The 17,754-nt window shown below is 43.6% G+C and overlaps 2 protein-coding genes across 2 annotated transcripts; one reads left to right on the top strand and one right to left on the bottom strand.

Moving 5' to 3' along the window:
• Positions 1 to 120: 120 nt before the first annotated feature.
• On the bottom strand, positions 121 to 2,409 carry LOC130372330 (anaphase-promoting complex subunit CDC26-like). The gene is made up of 3 exons (XM_056578297.1): positions 2,266 to 2,409; positions 1,764 to 1,891; positions 121 to 384 (listed from the first exon to the last, which is right to left on the bottom strand). Exons 2-3 carry the CDS (start codon positions 1,842 to 1,844, stop codon positions 226 to 228), a joined length of 240 nt encoding a protein of 79 aa, XP_056434272.1. The 5' UTR covers positions 1,845 to 1,891; positions 2,266 to 2,409; the 3' UTR covers positions 121 to 225.
• prpf4 (PRP4 pre-mRNA processing factor 4 homolog (yeast)) lies at positions 2,392 to 16,624 on the top strand. Its single transcript, XM_056578294.1, has 15 exons — positions 2,392 to 2,781; positions 3,802 to 3,994; positions 4,360 to 4,561; positions 6,524 to 6,614; positions 7,317 to 7,396; positions 10,076 to 10,169; positions 10,316 to 10,410; positions 11,461 to 11,519; positions 11,914 to 12,037; positions 12,120 to 12,209; positions 13,534 to 13,656; positions 13,766 to 13,873; positions 14,962 to 15,080; positions 15,195 to 15,301; positions 16,420 to 16,624. Exons 2-15 carry the CDS (start codon positions 3,823 to 3,825, stop codon positions 16,504 to 16,506), a joined length of 1,551 nt encoding a protein of 516 aa, XP_056434269.1. The 5' UTR covers positions 2,392 to 2,781; positions 3,802 to 3,822; the 3' UTR covers positions 16,507 to 16,624.
• Positions 16,625 to 17,754: the final 1,130 nt, after the last annotated feature.

The following is a 17,754-nucleotide window of genomic DNA, read 5'->3' as shown; positions in this document are numbered from 1 at the left end:
ATGGTAGTTGATGTTGATAAAAATCTCGTATGAGCAAAGTTTTAGTAAAATGTCGATTTAGAAGAATACTGAATATTGTGGAGTATGTAAATGTTTATCAAAAAATAAAGATTGAAATGTCTTTTTATAAAAAACTTATTTTTTCGTTCTGAAGTTCATTTTATTAGAAAAAATATTTACAGAAATAGCTGGCAAAGAATCAACGCCTAAAATGTACACTTATTTCTACAAGTTCCCAAAGAAGGTGGGCGGTGCGGCCATCTTGGGCGTCGGCTTGAAGCCTATTCGCTCATTGATGACGTCGGCCCGCAAGGGGTGGGGCTCCCCGTCTGACGCCCCGCCCCCCGAGGGGCAGGACACCTCCTCACGCTGACGCTTCCTGTTCTGAGAGATGAGGCCAGTTACAAGTCGTTAACGGGATAGTTCCATATTTTTTAGTACTGTGAAAAATGTTGCATACAAATCTTAGTACCCATAATGCATCTTAAAATATGTGTACGACTGCTACACTTGCACTTAATTTAGCAGACGTTTTTCTCCACAGCAACTTAAAATGAGTGCAATCAACAATAAAAATGTAACCTCATGGGCCAAGATGCAATCTGAACAGATTAGATGTTTTTTAGCTGCCCTAAGGTCACAACCCTGATGGATCCCAGTAGTGAGACTTTAAGACTCCTTTCAGTTTGTCCAGAAAGTGCGGTCCGTGAGGTAGGATTTGAAAGATTGCAGAGCCTGCGATTCCACGTTTTTGGGGCGCTGAGGATCTGGTGGTTCACTGTGTAGAGAATGCTGGAAGGGCCAGGAGGGCAGTCTCAGTTGAATTGCCTGCCTTGAATCCACCCTGGTGAGGGTTGTGTGGTTGATTCTGGTGAAGATATGTATATATAGCTGGGAAAAGACTGCACGCTCAAGTGTTTTGGAAATAAGTGGTTGAGGAGAGACAGGCTGGTAATTGTGTGGGTTTCTTTAAAAGAAGGGTTCACTCTTGCTCCTTAGCGTTTGCAACCAGTAGTCAAAAGAGTGAATGAGATGGGAAAGAAAGGAAGAGGGTCGGGCCGAAAGCCTGAAGAAGGTCCGGGGATAGGATGCAGAGGGCAGGTTGTTTGGCGGTGGTAACCACTAACCAGCGACCATACCTCTTTGGGAGAGAGGTGAAAAGGAAGGTATGGTAGGAGGAAGACTGTAGGACAGTTGGTGACAGCTGGGGGGCGGGGAAATTAGCAACATACATCACATTTTTTTAAGTTGTAAACCAAATAGCTTGGTAGAAGGGAGTAAGGGGGATTGAGGAGGTAGGAGAAGATAGAAATAAAACTTTGAGGATAAAATTGGGAGGATACAATTTTAGATTGAAATGAACTTTTAGCTGCAGATAGGAGGCAGAATAAGACATGTGTGATGGGAGAGAGCAGAGAGTACAGGGAGTTCCAAGGAACTCAAGGAGGCGTAGCCAGAGATTAACTGACTCTTGCAGGTTGCTGCCTGGCAGTTCAACAGGACCAATCATAACCTTCAGATTGGTAGAATGACATCTGAAAACTTCCAAAGCACTTCCTTTGTTGGACACACTGATGTATCCTTGGTCCGAAGCCACTTTGTTGACTGCTCTAAGCGGTTACTCTAACTTACTACGTACTTGAACAGCAGCTGTAAATGAGGATATTGAGGACACATGGGTGAGCGGCTATAAAATGACAGGAATCTAACCCATATCCATCCATCAATCTAGGCAGGCAGACAGACAAGACGGGAAGACCGACCTCCAGCTCTTTCTTGATGCTCTCAAACTCCTCTGTGTCATCCATCTTGAGCTCCAAGCGGGTGGGCTTGCGACGCAACATGGTCCTGTCCCTTCTTTATGGTTCTCTGTGATGATTAGTGTGCTTAACTTAAAAAAATACAAGTTTTAATTAAATATACAAGTCAGCAGTGGCACAAACAATACTAAACATGTATACAATTCGAAAAAATGTCTCTCTGAAGACACACACACACACACACACACACACACACACACACACACACACACACACACACACACAGTACATAGATGGCTGAAAGCATGTTGGCATGTACAACACTGAACGATAGCATTAGCAGGCCGATAGAGTACACAGAGTCAATACAGTATGCTACTACGGTATGATGCTACTCTAGGAAATTCACCACTGGATAATGCTATATAGTTATTGTTTATATATGATTGTGTCATATATATATTGTAATTCTAAATACCTATTTGGAATAAATTACATCACTTACACTTGCACAGTACTTAGGTATTTTCAGTGGTGGTCACAGATGTGCATTAGCATGTTGTTAGCCTGTGTCGTGCAGCAGCGGGGGCGCGTCATCGGGAGCGTCGCCGTCGTCCTCTTCCTCTTCCTCCCCCGCCTGGCGCTCTTCCGCTTGTCAGTATTAGACGACAACACGGGTATCAAATATGCACTGTAACAAATTAACGTGATAGAGATTGTTGAAAATATATAACATATTGAATGTACCTTAAAGACTTTCATACTTATATTTTCATTTGAGGGAGTAAGCGGTCGCAATGTTCTTTTAGTCGCTTGCGGCTGGGACTAATTTAAAAATGTTAAATAAAGATACATATTTAACAAACAATACGAGTGAAATATAAACATTTTATATTCATTATAAGGTCGATTTGTTTAATTTATTTACGTGGAACACCCGGAAACGGAAACTACTATTCTACTTAGAATTTAGTTTCCGGGTTACAACGCGTCTGTACCGTCCGATAAATCTATCTGTTCGGTAAGTTCAACTATCTCTGTTTTTCACTATAATACTATATATAATGAATAAGTACACCCTCATACAGACACACATGTCAGTTTATAACTATTTGTTGGTTTATCAAGTTTATACCACCATACCCCATGTGTTCCTTATGTCCCTGAATGTCTTGTTTATATACTGTTACACCACTGTTTCTAATATGTTCTTGTGTACAATTTGTTGCCTACATTACTTAACCCGACGCTTTCGTGCAAAGTGACTTTAAATTAGTGCATTCGACATTGTATATTCTGCCAAAAAAGTGCAAGAATTAGCGGATACAAAGATTTCAAGAAATGCACAGCTTTAGGTGCTGAATCATAGAAATAAGAGATAGTTGAATAATTATTTATTATTTTAATGGGCCAAGATGTGGTCTAACCAAACGAATTTCAGTCTGTAATGTTAGTTAAAGTGTGTGTGTGTGTGTGTGTGTGTGTGTGTGTGTGTGTGTGTGTGTGTGTGTGTGTGTGTGTGTGTGTGTGTGTGTGTGTGTGGGGGGGGGGGGGGCTGTTGATTCTCATATCTCTGATTTGTTAAATTTGTATCTTAATGCAAAACTTTTCCGTGAATAATTTACCAGACACTAAGGGTAATTTGCAATCTAAAAGGATTTACAGCTGTAACAGAAGAATTTCATAAAAGGTCCTGAGGTGTATACTCGGGGTTAACATATACTACATTCAAGTCAAATACCATCCTTATTCAATTAAAGAAACAATCCAGAACTTCTTAAAAAGACTTACATTCTAGGTTGACCCTTTTGACTCTCACTACAGTACTTTCTGTAGTAAGTAGGGAACCTTAGATATAACTGCGTATAAATCATTACAATGATGAACCAATAAGAGTACAAATGTGTGTAATGTGATGAGTAGTGCTCTCTAGCGTTGGTCAGTAATGTGATGAGTTGTTCTCCTCTAGCGTTGGTCAGTAATGTGATAAGTTGTTCTCCTCTAGCGTTGGTCAGTAATGTGACGAGTTGTTCTCCTCTAGCGTTCCTGTTGGCCAGCCGAGATGTCTGACGATGAAGATGCTCCACGCACCGCCAAGCGCACGCGGATCTACTACGGAAGCCTGGAGGGGCAGGAGAGACAGCGGATGGGCCGAGAGGCTGGAGGCGGGACTAAAGGAGGAAGTGCTGCCATCAAGGCCGGCATCAAGGCTGGAAACATCAACATCTCTTCAGGTGGCGAGCTGTTAGCTGCTAGATAACCACTATGTTAGTCACTATGTTAGCAACTATGTGTCAACCACTATGTGTGATCATCATGTTGTATATGATGATTGAACCACTTACGAGCTACTACAGATGTTTCGGGTGGCAGAGGTTTGAGACCTCTGCGTTAGACTCTAGGTGTTAGTCACAATGGTAGGATCACCAATTTGCAATTGAAGATTGACGTTTTTCACAAGCTACTCCAAAGCTGCGAGCTACAGGAACATGTAGACCACTGCATTAAGAGCGAGGGGCTAGCTGCTAGCCGTGTATGTTAGCCGTTTCTCTCTATGCTAATGATAACAATGTATCTCTTTGATGCTCCCTCTCCCTAGGGGAGTTTCTGGAGATCGAGGACCGCAGTGCCAGCGGGCCGAGTGGGGAGCGGCAGTCCGATGTGTTGGTGGAGTTTGAGCGCCGCCGTCGCGCGCGCCACCTAGCCATCTCCACTGATGACAGTGAGGTCAAAGGTTGCCTGCGGAGGCTTGGCGAGCCAATCACCCTCTTTGGGGAGGGGCCAGCCGACCGCCGGGAGAGGTTCGCTTATTTTTTTTGCATAATCAGTACAAAGGTGTAGAATCCTACCGTCACATGCATCTTTTAATGTTCTCAGATTCTAACTAAACACATATGAACAAATATGTGGCTCTACAACTCCTAAGTGATGTAGATAACTCAGTCATTGTAACAAACATGTCACATGTGACGGTTAAATGTGCGACTTGAAAACATGTAGGTAGTAGCCAAGTTTAACCTGTATCATATACAGTCTATGTTAAGTGAGTTAACCTGTATCATATACAGTCTATGTTAAGTCAGTTTAACCTTTATTATCTACAGTCTGTTAAGTCAGTTTAACCTGTATTATATACAGTCGATGTGCGTTACCCCGGAGTGCCACTGGCCGTGCTGTTTTCTCCTGCTGTAGAGCTAGTGGGATACACTTCTGAACAGAGATTTTAATCCATTTACTCAGTAGAAAACAGTGGGGCCAGTGGCACTCCGGTGTAACGCACAGACTGTATATAATGCAGTTTTTGTAAGGGATAATGCCCGACGAGGTGTCCATTATCAGGAATGAATGGACTTCGCGGAGGCAACCGTCCTCCGCTTCGCGTCGGACGATTCACGCCTCCACGTCGTCCATTCATTCCTGATAATGGACACCTCGAAGGGCATTATCCCGCTTATACCACGGTCACTTACCAACGGTGACCAAATTAAGACCATTAATTTATATTTTCATGCGTTTTACAATCTGAATATAAAGTTTTCCACAAAACATACATTTGTTTCCCTAGTTACACCTGAGGGTCCGACTAATACCCGGAACCACCATTACACGCCCGTTGGGTTCTCATGCAACGGAAACGTTGTTCACTCCTCCAGTAATTAGGACGGACCATAGCTACGACTTTAGAACGGGAGGTAGCGGGAGGTATTATAGTCCGCTGAGCTTTGTTTTGTTTCCCGTTGCTATGGTTACTACTATTTTAGAGACGATACGCCAGCTAGCGCATTAATTGAGAACGGTAAACAGACAATTTGACGGAACTACTTGTCCAGGTGTCCGTATATCAGGAGTTAATGCACACCCTGCTATAACTGTCTCTCTGTACGTCTCTATAACTGTCTCTCTGTAGGACTCTATAACTGTCTCTCTGTACGTCTCTCTGTATATCTCTGTATATCTACGTCTCTCTGTATATCTAACTATAACTGTCTCTCTGTACGTCTCTATAACTGTCTCTCTGTACGTCTCTATAACTGTCTCTCTGTACGTCTCTATAACTGTCTCTCTGTAGGTCTCTATAACTGTCTCTCTGTACGTGTCTATAACTGTCTCTCTGTACATCTCTATAACTGTCTCTCTGTATATCTCTATAACTGTCTCTCTGTACGTCTCTATAACTGTCTCTCTGTATGTCTCTATAACTGTCTCTCTGTATGTCTCTATAACTGTCTCTCTGTATGTCTCTATAACTGTCTCTCTGTATGTCTCTATAACTGTCTCTGTATGTCTCTATAACTGTCTCTCTGTATGTCTCTATAACTGTCTCTCTGTATGTCTCTATAACTGTCTCTCTGTATGTCTCTATACCTGTCTCTCTGTATGTCTCTATAACTGTCTCTCTGCATGTTTCTATAACTGTCTCTGTATGTCTCTATAACTGTCTCTGTATGTCTATAACTGTCTCTCTGTATGTCTCTATAACTGTCTCTCTGTATGTCTCTATAACTGTCTCTCTGTTTCTCTATAACTGTCTCTCTGTATGTCTCTATAACTGTCTCTCTGTATATCTCTATAACTGTCTCTCTGTATGTCTCTATAACTGTCTCTCTGTATATCTCTATAACTGTCTCTCTGTATATCTCTATAACTGTCTCTCTGTATATCTCTATAACTGTCTCTCTGTATATCTCTATAACTGTCTCTCTGTATGTCTCTATAACTGTCTCTCTGTCTGTCTCTATAACTGTCTCTCTGTATGTTTCTAGGCTGAGGGCTGTTCTTTCAGTTGTCGGGGGCGACGCCCTCAGCAAGTCCAAAAAGGATGCGGAGAGCTCTCGACCACGCCCCCAAGATGAGGTGTGTGTGTGTTACATTTTTATGTCTGATTTAACTTTTCAGGTAGCCTAGAGCAACATTTGAGTGCTCTAATTCTACTTTCCTCTTGCAGTCACAGGGCTGCAATTATGCACAACAAAATGCAAGAATTAGATCCCCCTTCCAACACCATGGATCATGCCCACTGCCGGGACAAAAACTTATCAGTGAACTTACATATTTAATTGAAAACAATATCTAAATGATGTCATCTATTGTCTCACCAACGCGCGCGCTGACAGTGGGGCCTCCATTTTGGATTTGACCGTTTCACCTCACCATAGACTGTTGAGGTTAGAGCGCTTTACTTGGCTTAAAATACTTCTTTAGGTATTCTATACACAGTGGTTCAGTGGAACTGTTGTCCGAGCGAAACACGTTGCGCAATGGTGTTTTTATATGGTGTCTTATATCTTGCCGTCAGTTTAACCTGTAATCGTGGAGGTTAGCGCGCGCCATAACCTGCATAAGAAGCAGGCTGACATTGAAACAAAAATATTACTGGAAAGGCAGAACTTATTTTAAAGCCTATTTCAATGATCGCATGGTTAATGTATTTCCATTCATACTAGTACTGTGATATTATGTTGTTTTTTCTGAAATTCCTCTGCGTACCACTGATATATATTTTACCATTATAGTATATATGTTTTTTTAAATGTATCTATAACATTTGTTTTCCAGCGCCAGGAGACTTGGTACCACGAAGGCCCCGCCTCCCTCAAAGAAGCTCGTCTCTGGATGGCCAAGTTCTCCCTACCCAGGTTGGTCCCAGCTAGCACAGCTTATAAAGGAAGCCCTAAACATGTGACTCTCTCACTCTGGTAGAGTGAAGTGGTTGGATGAGGCTTGTTGCCTTGTCCTGCATACTGCGGTGACGGTTTCGGGGCGCCCTGGCGATTTCCCCCACGCCCCCTCCCTTCTCTGTTTGTTTCGTATATTTTAATTGACTAATTAAGGGCGCCACCAGAGGGCGCCCCCAACGCATTTGCTGCCCTAGGAAGTCGCCTATGCCGAGCGCCGGCCCTGCGAGTAGAAGTACCTTCAAAACAATTTATCGAGTTCTGAAGAATGTTTTCTGTATTTATTTGGAAAGGCCTAAAACCTAGAGTTAGATATAATACATTGCAATTACCCAAAGACAAGGGGGGACTATCTCTGCCGAACATGGAGCACTATTACAAGTCCGCTCTATTGAGATATTTAATTTATTGGTGCAACCCATCTTACAGCGCTAAATGGAAAAATCTAGATCTGAGTCAATCGGATATTACCCTCCAGACATTACTTGGAGACAGAAACTTATACTCATCTGTTAAAGAAAATCTTAATTGCTGGACAAAAGCACCCTTAAACATCTGGTTTGGTGAGTGTCGTAAATTAAAATTGGAAAATCATATCAAAATGCTAAGATTGGTTGCACACGATAAAGATTGTAGCCCTGCCCACATGAACGGGAGATATTAAAACTGGTCCTTTTTAAAGGCATTTCAACATACTGTCTCATTTCGGATGTTGGTGTACTGGTTGACTTTCAAAGACTTAATGATCGGTACCATCTAGAAAAGCAAGACTTCTTCAGATATCTTCAGGTTGGATCTCACTTTAACAGTAATATAAAAAAAAAAACAGAAGATTGCAACACGGACCTATTACCATCTTGATTGATGCATATAAATCTAAACTCAACAGAAAACTTATCGCTAGAATTTATTCATGTTTACAGTCACATGACGAAACTTCCACGCTTTATATTAAATCAAAATGGGAGAAAGAATCTAAATGAACCATTTCAGAAGTGGATTGGCTGAACATTTGTGAAACCCATCAGAGCGCTTCGAGCTCAGGCCAGTGGAGGGAATTTGTGTGGAAAAATATGATTCGATTTTTTGTCACTCCGAGAATAAAGCAATTTCAGAGGGCTTTGCCAGAGTATGGGCGCTGCTGGCGGGAGTGTAGAAACATCCAGGCGACCCATTTCCACATATTCTGGGACTGCCCAACTATCTCTACTGGTTGGAAATAGTGCGAAAAATGATCATTATAATGGGCTTCGAGACCAAGCATGACTTTCGCACAATATCTCTTGGGAATATCTCGTCCACAATTAATTCTAATGATAAGTATCTGATAAAAATAATGTTGGAAGCTAGTAAAAAAGCCATTACGAGAAGGTGGCTAAACAAAGAACCCCCGACAAAAGGGGAATGGATTGGCATTGTAGAAAAAATGTATCGCATGGAAAGGCTGACTTTCTCCTTAAACCTATGTATGGACAAATTCACAAATAAATTGAGAAAATGGTCAACTCATTTTGATACAATGGCTCCCAACCACGACAATATCTAAAACTGAAGGCAATCACTGTAGGTTGGATAAGATACAGGTGTGGTATAGGTAAAGGTGTACATATAGGATGATGTGTGAATTCATGAAAGTATATGTATGCATGTAAGTAGTGATCGACGGCCGATATTATCGGCAAAATTATAATTATTATTTTTTTATTTTCTTCGGCATGATTTACAGACAGTTCAATAAATGTTCTTTTTTTTTTTTAATTGAGACATTGTAACATGTGTTATCAACATTGTGTAATTTTTATGATGTTAATTGAGGGAGGCTTAGCCTGGTAATCCAGACCCACATCTAGAAAACTGTAGGATCTGGCAACGAGTAATGAAAATGGCCCAACTCGAGGGGCCGCACCAAGCACGCAGAATACAAGGAGGTACATATCCAGATCAGTGGAGCTAACCAATAGATAAGACTCTTGCCGTATCCGGTCGGTAAAACAGCAACGCTTTTGGCCCGCCTATATTGGTACATCGATGTGATTGATTAATGTTCTGGGCCACGGGAGGCCCAGAATAGACACGAGTATATTGCTCGTTCCCAGAGTGACTCGCTGAGCAAATTCAAATTGTGCTCTCGCGAGAACTCTGGATTTCCAGGGTATTATCGGCTCCAACTATCGGCTCAAGAAAATCGTTATTGGTTATCGGCTAAGGCTGATGAAAAAATATCGGTATCGGTATGCGGAGATGAATGAGCGGAACGATATTTATATTTCAAAATAGTGTATAAAAATTTGTGGCGCTCAGTGTTGTTTCTGTGGCGCTGCGCCTCACATTGGTCTACGTATGGGAAACACTGCTCTCTGTTGGTGACTGTATCTCTACCCCTGGTAGAGCTGTAAAGAGGTTGGCTGAGGCATGTCTCTCTCTGTTGGTGACTGTATCTCTTCCCCTGGTAGAGCTGTAAAGATGTTGACTGAGGCCTGTCTCTCTGTTGGTGACTGTATCTACCCCTGGTAGAGCTGTAAAGAGGTTGGCTGAGGCCTGTCTCTCTGTTGGTGACTGTATCTTCCCCTGGTAGAGCTGTAAAGACGTTGGCTGAGGCCTGTCTCTCTCTGTTGGTGACTGTATCTCTTCCCCTGGTAGAGCTGTAAAGAGGTTGGACGAGGCCCGGATCCAGAAGGAAGTATCTGAATCCGCCCGTACCATCCGCCAGCAGGAGCTCCACAAGAACCTGCAGGTACACCCCTTTTGTCAACACTGTTACCACGACGTCGAAGTTACCATGGGAATACAACATGGTTATCATGACTATGCCGTGGCAACGGTAACCATAACATCTTGACAACAGCATTTCTTTGTCTCATCCTGGTTTTCTCTTTCTAGAATCTGAACAACTTCTGCTCTCAGATTGGAGACGACCGTCCGATCTCCTACTGTCAGTTCAGCCCTGACTCCAAGATGCTGGCCACGGGCTCCTGGTACCACTTATAACACCAGTTATAATAATGACAATAATACATCATTCAATGTAATAATATGTATCTATCAAGATCAGTCTTGTCAGTCTTGAGGCCAACATGCTTGCTACGGCGTCCTTTGCTGCCGTTGCACATTTAAAAATAAGCTAGCCCAAAATATTCTAACATCACATCATTACTGTAGTTTAGTACACTGACATAATTTCAGATTTAGTTAATTACCAAAGGAAACTTTAAAATCTACTTGTGTCGCCTCGTTGGTTTTATCCATGGTTTTTCGTGCAACACCAACTCAGTGATCCACTAAGGCCCCAGACCAGTGATCCACTAAGGCCCCAGACCAGTGATCCACTAAGGCCCCAGACCAGTGATCCACTAAGGCCCCAGACCAGTGATCCACTAAGGCCCCAGACCAGTGATCCACTAAGGCCTCAGACCAGTGATCTACTAAGGCCCCAGACCAGTGATCCACTAAGGCCTCAGACCAGTGATCCACTAAGGCCCCAGACCAGTGATCCACTAAGGCCCCAGACCAGTGATCCACCAAGGCCCCAGACCAGTGATCCACCAAGGCCCCAGACCAGTGATCCACCAAGGCCCCAGACCAGTGATCCACCAAGGCCCCAGACCAGTGATCCACCAAGGCCCCAGACCAGTGATCCACCAAGGCCCCAGACCAGTGATCCACCAAGGCCCCAGACCAGTGATCCACCAAGGCCCCAGACCAGTGATCCACTAAGGCCTCAGACCAGTGATCCACTAAGGCCCCAGACCAGTGATCCACTAAGGCCCCAGACCAGTGATCCACTAAGGCCCCAGACCAGTGATCCACGGGCACAATTTATTTTTCAAATCACAAATTTATAAAAATATACACTAAGTAATTTCACTAAACAAAAGTGTTAAATTGTCATCCCTAAATATATAAAATGTATATGATTAATGTATGCAATGTAATGTTCATATTGTAACTTCCTATGGTCTATAATACGGTGTGTATCATATAGATTGGGTGATATAATGTGTATGTGGGTGTCCATCTGATTGCAGGAGCGGTCTTTGTAAGCTGTGGTCAGTGCCCGACAGCCAGCTGGTCCGGACCCTCAGAGGTGAGTTAACTGTTCATATGGAGATCTCCTCGGACGCCACGGAAACTAAGGCCCAATCCCATTTCTACCCCTTACCCCTTCCCCTTACCCCCCCCCCCCTTGTTTTGAAGGGGTAAGGGGAAGGGGTAAGGGGTAGAAATGGGATTGGGCTTTAGGCCCAATCCCATTTCTACCCCTTACCCCTTCCCCTTACCCCTTCAAAACAAGGGGAAGGGGTAAGGGGTAGAAATGGGATTGGGCTTAACATTGCCCACATATCTGCATCTCGATGATTCTGCCCTCTTTTTGCAGAATCATCTAGATGCAGTTCTTGTACGAGCTGCTTGGGGCTGGTCTAGACGGAGGGTCACGGTTCAGGGTCGGTCAGTGATCAGTGTGCTCCTCTCCCTCTCAGGTCACAACACCAGTGTGGGGGCGGTGGTGTTCAGGCCCGGCTCCACCCTCTCCCTGGAGAAGTCCGACGTTAACCTGGCGTCCTGCTCCACCGACGGGGTCGTGAAGCTCTGGAACCTCCAGAGGTCAGGCCGGAACAGGATGTGAGGTCACACCTTTTGAACCATTCGACTCACAAACTAACTAACCCTTTTCCTGTTGCCATAGTGACGAGCCAGTGGCCGACATCGAGGGTCACATGTCGCGAGTCTCCCGCCTCGCCTGGCACCCTTCTGGAAGGTTCCTGGGAACCGCCTGGTATGTATTATATCATATTATACATTGCATCATATTTAATGAAATATAACATAAGATATGTGGTGCGAATTGTGTTTAGCTCCAAAAACAATATTGGGTGGGGGGGGTCTACGTTTCATCAAAGACATCAACGAGGACTAGCCAATGTCTGGTTTGCTCTTGTTTACTGCTCGCTCCAATTCCGGTCAGCGTGGAGAACAGACTCACTGTAAGAAAGCTGTTTCATTGAAGTCATTCTGTGTGTGTTAAGGTGAGCCTGTCAACACAAAGAGCCAGTGAACTCACTTTTTCATCTGGAATTCAAACCCTGATTTGAAAAAAAATGACACTGTTGTGTTATACAAAAAGCTTCCGAAAAGATCAACTTTCTCCTGGACACCGCAGTCCTGCGCTGCCCAGACAGACGGCCACTCATCCACACACACACAACCCTTGGTCGGGGGGTCAGATGTCACGAAAATACCGCAGCCTGTGATCAGCAGACTGGAAGTTCACACAGGGTTTTGGGTAGAATAACAAGAACGTAACATTTAACCCTTCTTTTTTTTTAATTTGGGGACTTTGATGATAAGATCATATGGGATCGTCGAAAAAAAACATAAATCCGCTGTAACAAACCACCGGCAAACGCCTGCCATCACCCGATAGTGTTCAGTATACACATCCAGAGCATCAAAGTCCGGTCCCAGCGCGACCCGCACTGCACTAACTACGACTCCTGTAACTCCGTAACGGTTCCCACGCTAACCAGGCGAAGCAAAGCTCACCTCAGCACATTTGTAGGGATCCACAAACCTACCTTTAGTTTGTGTCGTTTGTATCTCGTGATTGTTGTAAATAGGTATTACAGTGTACTACATTAAAGGCACCTATACCACATGATTATATTCATTATTTGTCGTCTTAAAAAGAAAAACTGTCAAGAGCTGGATTTGATCACGTTCGCCGCTGCAAAAGTATACACCACCGAGCAGCCTTTATACAACTGGTCCGTGTGATGATAGTAAGACGCATTACTATTGTGGGAACATTTTGGCTGGTGTTTGTTTGAGACTCCTGGATCCCTTTTTTTTTAAACAACGTTGTATCCTTTCTCTGACCAGACATACAGCGGCCGACTATAACAGTTAGATGAACCCACTGCACTTCTACTCATACAACTCTTCGTACCCACAGTTCTGTGTAGACATGTTCTTTTGAATGTGAATACATTCAAAAGTAATTCTGGGACTGAAAAAGGTCTTGAGGGTGAACTTGTTGAAGCATATACCCTGTACCAATGAGCCGTACCCGAGGCCTTCTTTCAAAACTCTCTCTCTGGTAGCTATGACAACTCGTGGCGTCTGTGGGACCTGGAGCTCCGGGAGGAGATCCTGCACCAGGAGGGTCACAGTAAAGGAGTCCACGACCTCCACTTCCACCCAGACGGATCTCTGGCCCTCACTGGGTAACCAAACCAACACACGCCCTCAGACACGCACACCACACATGCCCTTCAGCTAAAGACAGAGTCATATTCTTAACCTATTTAACATTGAGGTGTTTTGTTCTGGCAGCGGACTGGACGCCTTCGGACGGCTGTGGGACCTCCGCACTGGGCGCTGCATCATGTTTCTGGAAGGACATCTGAAGGAGATCTACAGCGTCTGCTTCTCTCCTAACGGGTAATCTGCTTGTTCTGGGTCCTCTTTATTCTTATTCCAACCACTCTCAGGAGCTATCTACTCCTGAGGACCTCCTCCTTGGGGAATGTGGACATTCTTGGGGTCATCAGCTCAAAAATTTTAAAAATTTACATCAGAAAGTCAACTGTTAAACAACAGTTGACTTTCTGATGTACATTTTTTAAATTTACTCTTTACACTTACTCTTGTTAATCTTCTATACAGCTATTCGTAACTAACTCGATTCAAACATGTCTTTGCTCTACTTCACTTTATTCATCAGTCATCAAATATTGACCCAGGTACTCATCAGATGTGCTATGGTCAATGTTGTGCACGGTCACACTCCAGTTCACAATTTAGAATTTTGAAATAGATTCACAGTTCCAATAAATGAACCTCAAGAGCTTAGCGTGGTAATCCGATGACCGTTTGACTGATTGTTGACCATATCAACTTTAACCGATCAATCTTGTCGGTTAAAAAAGAAATTGGGGTCAGTGTGGACTGGAGTGTGTGTTGGTTTCACTTCACACAAAAAGATGATCAGATAGGTGACTTATTGGAAGTTGGACGGACACCGCGTCTCTAGCCCACTGTTTAATTTCTCCTTAAATCTTAATTATTCCCGCATGCGAGCGGCGGAGAATCTGATCTCTAAATTATTATGGATCGTAGACTAAACTTCCAATTGGCCCCTGGTGAATCCCGCACAGGGTCTCAACCAGGTCCGCGCCATCTCAGACCATAGTGGCCGTTCGAGCCCGCTCTCTAAACACAGCATGAAGTAAGCATGCCGTGTGTTTCAATTCAAACACAGGTCGTGCCGCGGTTAGAGCCACTGCCTCTCACTCGGAGAGTGTGTGTGTGTGTGAGTCGGAGGCAGAGCGGGAGAGAGATAAGCAGAGTTACGTTATTTCACATAGCGCGACCATGTGATTGGTTTATGTTCGGATCCAGGGGAATGGGGTATGACACGCTGAGCAAATTTCCAGGGTACAAAGATCCAGTTTCTGTGTCAAACCCTGTTTTCTGTGTAACTTAACCCTACTTCCTGTTTCCATACCCTTTTTCCTGTCTCTTACCAGTTGGCATGCGGCTACAGGAAGTGGTGATCACACCTGCAAAGTGTGGGACCTGCGCACCCGGAAGTGCATCTACACAATCGCCGCCCACCAGAACCTCCTGTCCTCTGTTCGATTCCAGCGTCAGTATTACTGTAGTATTATATTAGCGCTGTAGTATTATAGTATCAAGTGGAACTGTAGTATTTGGTTCTCTCTGCAACAGTAATGGACTCCCCCCTCCCTTCTTCCTCTAGCCACCGACGGTCACTTCCTGTTGACGGGCGCCTATGACAACACAGCTAAGGCCTGGAGTCATCCTGGTTGGTCGCCTATGAAGACCCTGGCAGGACACGAGGGAAAGGTAGGCCACGCCCTTTTGTATACCCTATAAGGGTAGGCTAGACGAGGCTCTAGCCATGCTGGAATCGGAAACAACCTGCATATGGTAGTTATTTAATTTAAAACAAAGTACCTGTTTCTGATCAATGTCGTCTTTTCGGTAACCAATATAATTCCATACAACTGAAGTTGTTCTACAACTAGCGGGGGCTGTCTACGACTGCTTTGGTTGTCTGATCCTTAACTGATCAACATGATCAGTGATTGGTGGTTCACTGTGCATGCAGAGCCTGCATGTCACTGCCTAGCAACAAACTGTATACAAGAACCCTCAAATCTGAGTAAATTATATTTTATATAATATATATAATATATTATTGATTACACGGGTCTTCTCAATGCCTTGAAACGCTCCGTTCACTTGCATGGGCCCTGCACTACTTCCGGCGGTGAATTATATTAGATAATTCACCGTTGCTAAGTATAATTGACCGCTGACAAGGAAAACAAAGGACTTTTTGCCTCTAATGACGTCTTTGGTATCACTCCGCAAGTAGTCCGGTAACTTGTCAACTCCAGCGTCATTGGTTGCTAAGCGTCGTCAACGTCTTTGGCGGACTATTTCTCTGCTTATCAACACTACGAATGCTGGTAACAAGTAAATTGTAAAAAGACACACCAAGTGTGTCTTTTTTTTAAGTTATTTTTTAGTTTTGGCAAGTAGCCGTGTAATAAGCGGGATAATGTATAGAACGTCGCCGGTCATTATCGAAAATGAGCCCCTTCAGGGCGAAGCAAGACACCTCCGCTGCACGTTGGTGTCCTGTTCGCCCTGTCGGGGCTTATTTTCCCTATAATTACCTGCGTTCTATACATTATCCCTTACATAAATGTGCAGCTCAGCCCATAGGGGTGATGTTAATATTAGGCTCCACCTCTAAAGGATATGCTAATGCTCTGCCTCTACAGGTGGTGTTAATACTAGGCTCCCACCTAAAGGTTATGCTAATGTTACGCTCTGCCCTACAGGTGATGTTAATACTAGGCTCCAACCTAAAGGTTATGCTAATGCTCTGCCCTACAGGTGATGTTAATACTAGGCTCCACCCCTAAAGGTTATGCTAATGCTTTGCCCTACAGGTGATGGGCGTGGATATTTCCCCTGATGGTGGGCTGATCGCAACCTGTTCCTACGACCGGACCTTTAAACTCTGGCTCTCAGAGTAACACACTGCACACTCACTTATCATTACCACAGATTAAAAAAAAAAGTTTTTACATTTTTCTTTCAATGTATCATTTTCATCTTTTTCCTTTTTTACAAATAAAGAAATACAAACTTAAATTGGAAAAGTCTATTTACTGAATAATTAAACATTATTGTATATGTTTAGGTAGGGATAAGATAGGGTTGTGATAGGAAAAGGGAAAGGTATAAAGCTGGGGCTAGGGTAAGATAGGGGTAGGGTAAGATAGGGGTATTGTAGGGTTACGTTATATAATGGTTAGATAGGGGTATGGTAGGGTAAGATAAGGGAATTGTTGGGTAGGGGAAAGGTAGGATACGTCTATGGTAGGGGCGTGGCAGGGGTCTTATTAGGTTAGGATTGGGTATGGTCGAGGTAGCCCATAAGGTAAGATTGTGATTGTAATTATTGTGAGCTCTATACCTGCACATGCGCACAGTATTTCTCTGCACACAAACACTGTTTTTGCTCTCGTGCTCGTACTGTGTTTTCCCGCTCGCTCTGATCTTCTTTCGCGGTGGTTTTCTTTGTGGACTCAGTGGGCGGAGTGGTCATATGAATGGAACCACCTGCCTCGTGTCTACCAGACATAAGTATGCATAGTGTTATGGGTTAAAAACAATACATTTAGCAAATGGCATAAAAAGAAGTTCAAAAGTCATTGGGACTATAATACCGTTCATTGTTGAAGTAAAATATAAGAAAACAGTTGTATTCTTTATTTTTCTTGTTTCATTTTAGTGGAATAGCCAAACATGTCAGATAGCATTGCCTTGGAGAACTCAAAGTTCTTTAAAGGCAGGCAGCACTGCAGTAATGATGCGAAGGTCAGATCTTTTTTCGGACTCGGATCTTCGGAACTCGTTCATTCAAATGAACAAATCTTTGAGTCGGACTGTTCATCAGGGATCAACAATCCACTTACAGATAGGGATTGTATGTACTGGGTCATATAACGGATGTGTGTCAGTGCGCTTGCACATACACTGGGTGATATTTACGCTAACAGTGAATACGTAGGGGGCTTCATTAAATGGTGTTTTTCAACACACAAGTAGTCAAACAGTACACGATACAGCCAACATTTTCATAATCAATCTCCATAATGAGTTTTATTTTGCCACATGAAACAATCTGTCTAAGGATGTACTTTAGTACCCACATGCAACCATCACATAGAAAAAGGGTCTCCGCTTTTCCACCGCACATGTAGCTCGACTCGACACGA

This window comes from Gadus chalcogrammus, chromosome 19 (genome assembly GCF_026213295.1).
Source record: "Gadus chalcogrammus isolate NIFS_2021 chromosome 19, NIFS_Gcha_1.0, whole genome shotgun sequence".
NCBI lineage: Eukaryota > Metazoa > Chordata > Actinopteri > Gadiformes > Gadidae > Gadus > Gadus chalcogrammus.
Note: the sequence above shows the minus strand (reverse complement) of the source record. Positions and strands in the feature narration are given on the sequence as shown.

What these genes read in the sequence shown, in the direction of transcription:
- LOC130372330 (XM_056578297.1), bottom strand. Translation starts at nt 1,844, where the DNA reads ATGTTGCGTCGCAAGCCCACCCGCTTGGAGCTCAAGATGGATGACACA. An exon ending in GCATCAAGAAAGAGCTGGAG is followed by an intron (nt 385 to 1,763) that starts GTCGGTCTTCCC and finishes CTCATCTCTCAG; the next exon opens with AACAGGAAGCGTCAGCGTGA.
- prpf4 (XM_056578294.1), top strand. Translation starts at nt 3,823, where the DNA reads ATGTCTGACGATGAAGATGCTCCACGCACCGCCAAGCGCACGCGGATC. An exon ending in AAACATCAACATCTCTTCAG is followed by an intron (nt 3,995 to 4,359) that starts GTGGCGAGCTGT and finishes CCCTCTCCCTAG; the next exon opens with GGGAGTTTCTGGAGATCGAG. An exon ending in GCCAAGTTCTCCCTACCCAG is followed by an intron (nt 7,397 to 10,075) that starts GTTGGTCCCAGC and finishes TTCCCCTGGTAG; the next exon opens with AGCTGTAAAGAGGTTGGACG.